The sequence below is a fragment of the Oenanthe melanoleuca genome, chromosome 3, assembly GCF_029582105.1.
Source record: "Oenanthe melanoleuca isolate GR-GAL-2019-014 chromosome 3, OMel1.0, whole genome shotgun sequence".
In the NCBI taxonomy this organism is placed as follows: Eukaryota; Metazoa; Chordata; class Aves; order Passeriformes; family Muscicapidae; genus Oenanthe; species Oenanthe melanoleuca.
The window spans coordinates 101,322,117-101,328,116 of NC_079336.1; the positions used below are offsets into that span (position 1 = coordinate 101,322,117).

Genomic DNA, 6,000 nt, shown 5'->3' on the forward strand with positions numbered 1-6,000 from the left:
TCCAGCACATCCCTTTGAGCTGTCAAGCTCTTTTGACTCTCCCCACCAAGTAATGGGCTAGTTGTGCCTTCTCTTCTATTGAAAACCTGATGAAGAATTAGTGCTGAAATATAACAACAAGGTCCAAAAGCCTGTAAGACACCTGAAGAGCATTGCCAGAGCAGGGATGGGCTCTCTGAAGAAACATTTCCACCTTGGTTGATGACAGCCCAGGCAATGGGTTCCCTAGAGATCTGGAGTCTGAGGGAGAGCCAACACTCAGGTCCTTTGTCTTGTATTGAAGTCCAGGGCTACAGTAAGAGGCCAAGGAACAATTATTCAAACTGGCTGTATCAGAACACAGAATATCTGTGTTGGGAAGGGCCTATAAAGCTCATTGAGTCCAACACCTCACCTCCTCACAGGACCGTTTAAAACTAAACCATACAACTACAAGCATCATCCAGACCCTCCTTGAACTCTGACAGGCTTGGTGTTGTTACAACTTCCCTGGGGCTCTTTTCCCACCATCCCCATATCTCCTCAAGTGTGAATTTACGTGTTGTGCCAGTTCACAGCACTTCAGTTTCCGTCTGTTCCCATCAAATCTGTGACTCGTAGTGTAGAGACTATTATGGGACTGGGCACAAGTCTTCCCTTGGTCCCACAGTGACACTGACAGTAACAGTCCACGAGAAACCATCCACTCACTGAGCAATATACAGGATTAATTTTTTATGGCTTTGCCGAGCCCTTGGATTCCAGGATCTTGTTTTCAAGCAGCACACATGGATTCCCATGCTGTGACATGCATGTCATTGCTAAGCAGAGCAACAGCCTTCACTCACAAGCCAGGCTGCTTCTTACAGTAGAAAAACAAGTCCCCAGTGCTAAGTCTAGAGAGTCTTCCAGGCATGGAGCTGCAGATTCATTTTGGGCACTGCCACTGCCTAAGTGAGAACCCCATGCAAAAATACCTCCTCAGCATACCCCCGAAATCACATGGATTTGGGAACGGGAGCATGTTGCCTGAGGCCAGATGTGGGGACTGGCAGGCTGCTGGCACTGTGCAGAAACACATCTGCATGTCAGGCAGTTACTCATTCCTGCATACTTCCCTGATAAAATCTGGATTGCCTAAAGCTGGTATTTTCACTCCAGTTTCCTTATCAAGGTATTTACCACCTCCTGTCTGTGTCTTGCAGACTGAGGGTGTTAAATGCTCCCTTATTCTCTCCATGTACAGGGAGCTGGAGCATGTAGCAGTTGGAGTTGCCATCCAGGATGGGAGTTCTAAGCCCACTGGAGCAGGAAGTGTGTGGCTGCTGGCCTGGGCTCTGTGGGATCTCACTCTCTTTGTACCTGGGACGTTGCTCTGTTGATCCTCCTGTTGCCTTCCTGTAACTGGTGGGCTCCATCCTGTGATTTGGGGCATCTGCTGTGGTGTTTTCTGGTAGTCTCTGATCACATTTTAGAAGCTGTTCTGTCCTGTGCAGGGTTTTCTCCTGGTGTAGCTGCTGTACAGCTCTAGGAAGAGAAGGAGAATTTGGGATTAAATTGTCTCAGGAATAGCAGAAATATATATGGCACTCAATAATACACATAACATCTTTTCCTCTCTAAAGCAAAAAGCAGGTCTCTCTCTTTTAAACATCAATAATGAGACAGGCCTGTGACCACAAAGGTAAAGTGTACTTGGAATTTGGAGCAGCCCCTTTCCAAGAGCACCCCACACCTCTTTCCCACCCACTGCAGACATCAATCACTGATTTCAGCCAATTGCTCTCACAACTCCCTCTTCCTTTGGGAGAGCATCACCCTGAACCTTCACAGGATGTCTTTGAGGCACTGCTGTTCCCCTCTGAGCTTCATAAGAGGGGAAAAAGAGAGACATGCTCTGAAACACAGTATCCTGAAAAAATACTCATTTCCTTGAGGAAAATACTACTGAATTACTCATTGGGGAGACCTAAGCAACAGATCTGTTTCAGTTTGGTTTCACAAACATGGGAAATATTTCATCAGTTTAAGAACATTTGTGGAGATTGATCAGCTGGGTTCACACTGCCTTGAGGGAGGATGTAGTTTATTTTGGGATGCTGATTCTACAGACAAGGCTGTCCTCAGCCCTTCCCATGAGCATTATGCTATAGGCATATAGCTTGTGCCAATCAGACTTAAAAGAATGCTTTGCAGCTAAATTAAAAAAGAATGAAACTTGATTTCAGAAATGCCACCAAGCAATTTTAGCTCAAGAAAAGCCCCACTGCAGAGTTTTACAGACTTCTTGCATTTTTAGTCAATTTTTGAACTGGTGTTTGGGATGCAGAAAAAAATCACAACTATCACATGGGGTAGGTTTCTAATTTGAAACTTCTGTCCTAACATAGGCTGGCTGAAGAAAATGAAATCTCTTCAGGTGTTACTGCCCAGCTGTTACCAACTTGAGCAAACTTATTTAAATCCCACCACTACACCTCCCCAGACATGAAGTGCTCTTGGGATGCTGGACGAGGCTTTATGAGAGCCAGGGAAAAAAACCTCTGCTTCAGTGCAGAACCCCTCTGCTGGCAGATGTCAGACTTGGATCTGAGGTTGCTGTCTCACTTGGCAGTGCCCATCCTGGTGAGAGCCCTCTGAACCAGATGGGCAAAGCAAGCCCTGTCGCTGGTAGCAGTCCAGAGGAGCCAGGCAGGGTTCACAAGTTGGTTTTTGCTGTCCTTCTGGTGTTTGGACACGCCAACACTGAAATCAGAGACACGGCTGCTATCTGTGGTGGTGCTAATTGGGTGCCAATTGCAACGAAGACAGGATGACAACGACACTGCTTGGGACTGTATCCTGCATCCAAGCTCTAACTTCCTTTGCATCCTGCCTCCTGCTGCTATTAAATCTAGCTAGGCTAAAACCAGCTCGAGGCATGGCCAATCTTGCTGTGATTTCTCCTCGGATTCTCTCAAGAGCTGCAATATTTTGGAGGTGCTGTGCACCTGCTGCAACCCCTGCCCAGGTGCCCAGAGCACGGGGAGGAGCAGCCTGGAGACCCCTGGAGCCTGAACTACAGGAAAGCAGAGGCTTTTGCCCTGCCCTGCAACCTCCAGAGACAGTGCATGAGAATAAAACATAGGCAACCATGTAGTGTGAGAGAGTAACTCAAAAATTACTCCTGTAGTGAAGGAACCACATAATATATTCAAGATGTCAGAGGTTAGCCATGGTGCATGTGAATCATGCTGCAAATACCTCACCTTTAACTCTGCCATCGTAATTAGATTACAAAGTTTTTATTACGGTTTTAAATTCTGCCTTTATAGGTTGCTGTCCAGCTGTGCACTTAAATCTAGTTTTATCACACTTTCTGAGCTCATCACATTTAATTCTGCCCCTACAATGCTGGATTAACTTTAAGGGTCGCTGAAGTCAGAAGTCACTCACCCTTGCCCTGCTAATGGATTCACAGCAGCCCTGCATGGCCCGAGCAGTGACGTGTACAGTAACCCAAATTTACCATCGGGGAGGAGGGGAAGGCAAAGGGGGGTGTTTGTTTATTTACTCCTCTGCTGGGTTCGCTGTCGGGACATTTGCAGAGATTACTGCATTGATGAGGTGTTGTTTACCTCCTCCTGCAGGAGCCTGTTGCAATGCAGTCTGCCCAGCACCGCTCTGAGAGCTGAAAGGGAGGCTGTTTAGGTCTGCTGGGAGAAGGGGATGGCTGACTCCTGAGGCCCACAGACCTGGATCACCTCAGCAAATGATCAGCTCTCTCCACCCACAAATCACACTCTGCTGCCCCACTCGCTCCTCTGTCTTGGTATTCTGTGGGTCCCATCTCTGATATTTCAGGCAGTCTCAGAAGACTGAAAAAATTATTTTTTTATTCTAAGGATGACTTCTTTGTAGTTGCCTATCATCAAGAAAGCAGGACAGGGTAAAAATGAAACTCTTCATCTAATCAACATTCACTCCCAGGATTTTACTTCAATCTGGTTCTATTCTCTGACCAGCAAAGATCAGAGAAGTTGGTGTTAGATACCACTAAAATAAGATGATTCACTGCCTTGAAAAAATCATCCTGCAAACAAGCAAATAAAGGGGAAATAATATTCTATTAAAAAAGAACCACCCAAATCATTGAGAAATAAAGTGCTGAAGTTTCAAGTGATTTACATGAAGTCACAGGGACTCTGAAATGGATCTGGGAAATCAAACTTGCTCCAGTGGAAAGGACATTTCTCTTTCTTGCTAAGGAGTACTTTATTAGGGTAGATCTGAGCCAGAGATGGACAGCATAGAATTCAATGGAAAGTGGAGGGCAAACTGTCCCTGAGTAATGCTATGACAATTTTTGACCTTTGCCTTTCAATGACTAGACACATTTTTGGAATAAAGGTTAATAATCTTTAGCAATATACAACCTTCTCACAAGGAATGTGTGGTGATTAGGGCAAAGAATTTCACATGGTCACAAAATATCTATCTCAGAGTCCTGGGCTTATAAAATTCTCTATTTCCTCCATTAATTGTGTCCACGTGGAGCTGTAACTAAGTAGCTGAAACAAATAAAACCAAAGTAATATTGTTTCCTTTTAAAATATTTCACTTAATTTGTGGAAGAGGTTTAGGCTCATTAAAAATAGGCCATCTCCCATGAGGGCTTTTTCCTTTTCTCCTCCAAGCCCCTGGCCCAAAGCTCAGTAACATGTAGAGCAGCACGTTGCTCCTTGGCACAGCCCTGGCTGGAGCCGCTCCCCGCCCGGCTCGGCAGCTCCTGGGCAGGCAGAGCTCCTGATGTGCCATTGCTCTGAGAGGAACAGGCCCTGACTGAAATTCCCTCCTTCCCTCTCCAGCTCATTAGAAACTCCACTCCTTGCTCCCTTGGAAAGATATGACTGCCACAATCCCTGTGTTTCTTCTGGGGAAATGACAATATGTTGACTGTAACCAGAGGTGCAAGCAAAGCCTAGTCCTGAGCTAGAGTCTATTTGAAGGCACCATGCAGGCACTCGACTGCTTCTGGTGGATCTCAGACTGTTCCCTGCTCCTCTAGAGCAAGCTGTGAGCCAGCTGCATCAGGGTGACACCAGCAACTGCTGTCTCATCACTGGGCTGTGACAGCTCCTTTCCCTGAGCTGATGTCAGTCACAAAACGGGCACAAAGCACTCAAGACAGAAGTAAAGAGCAGCCTGGAGCAAGGGGGCCAGGCTGCCAGCAAAATCTCCAGAAGACAACAAATGATTCCACCGTGCTCCCCTGGGGAATGTCCTTTTTCCTCCCTCACTGGGGTACCTTTTCCAAAAGCACTCCTCCAAAAGGTTGCACCCTCAACCACTACACTCTCTAAGCAATACCAGAAGATCCGGTGACTCCACAGTCCCTTGTGAACCCTCCTACTGCTGTGTGCCCTGACCTGGAAAGTGCCTGTGCTGCAGTGGGACTGGGGCAATGCCCCAAGGGTGGCAGAGGGAAGGATCTGACCAAAGGGGGCCAAACAAGCACGTGTTTGCTGAAGTTAGAGAAAGCTCAGGGCAGCAGCTGAGATCATGATCTCTGCACTGCCACATTTCACAAGGTGCCCATTTGGCACCAAACACCTCTCCCTTCTCCCCCACTATGATGTGGCTCCAAATCCTCACGGGGTATCTGGGACAGATGTTATGGTATGCACACTTCATCTCTGTTTTATGAGGACATTTCCATAAAATTAGAACCTATGATCCCTCTCCTGGTTTCTCCTTCTCTCCTGTGGGCTCAGTCACACTGGAGAAGAATTTACGCCAGTGTTACCAGGCAACAACCAAACTATTCATGACAGCATTCCAGTCAAAAGGAGTTCAGAGGCTCTCCCAGTGCTGGGCCACTCCAGTTCTTCTCACTGGGTTTGTTATCCTACTAGGGGGGAAGCCATATCTGGAAAATTACTGATGTCCTGCTGTTTGCTATGGACACCACTGGGAACTGGCCTATGGTCTTGTAAATTGTGATTAATCTACAAAGTAAACTCTCATTATAACCTCTCTCAA

General features: G+C 46.6%; 1 protein-coding gene across 1 annotated transcript in view; it reads left to right on the forward strand.

Annotated features, from left to right (window-relative positions):
* Nucleotides 1–4,100, forward strand: part of BMP2 (bone morphogenetic protein 2) — an 83,335-nt gene extending 79,235 nt beyond the window's left edge. Inside the window, exon 5 of the mRNA XM_056488147.1 lies at nt 3,609–4,100. Coding sequence (XP_056344122.1) covers nt 3,609–3,669 — 61 coding nt within the window. The 3' untranslated portion in view covers nt 3,670–4,100. The remainder of the gene's footprint in view (nt 1–3,608) is intronic.
* Nucleotides 4,101–6,000: the final 1,900 nt, after the last annotated feature.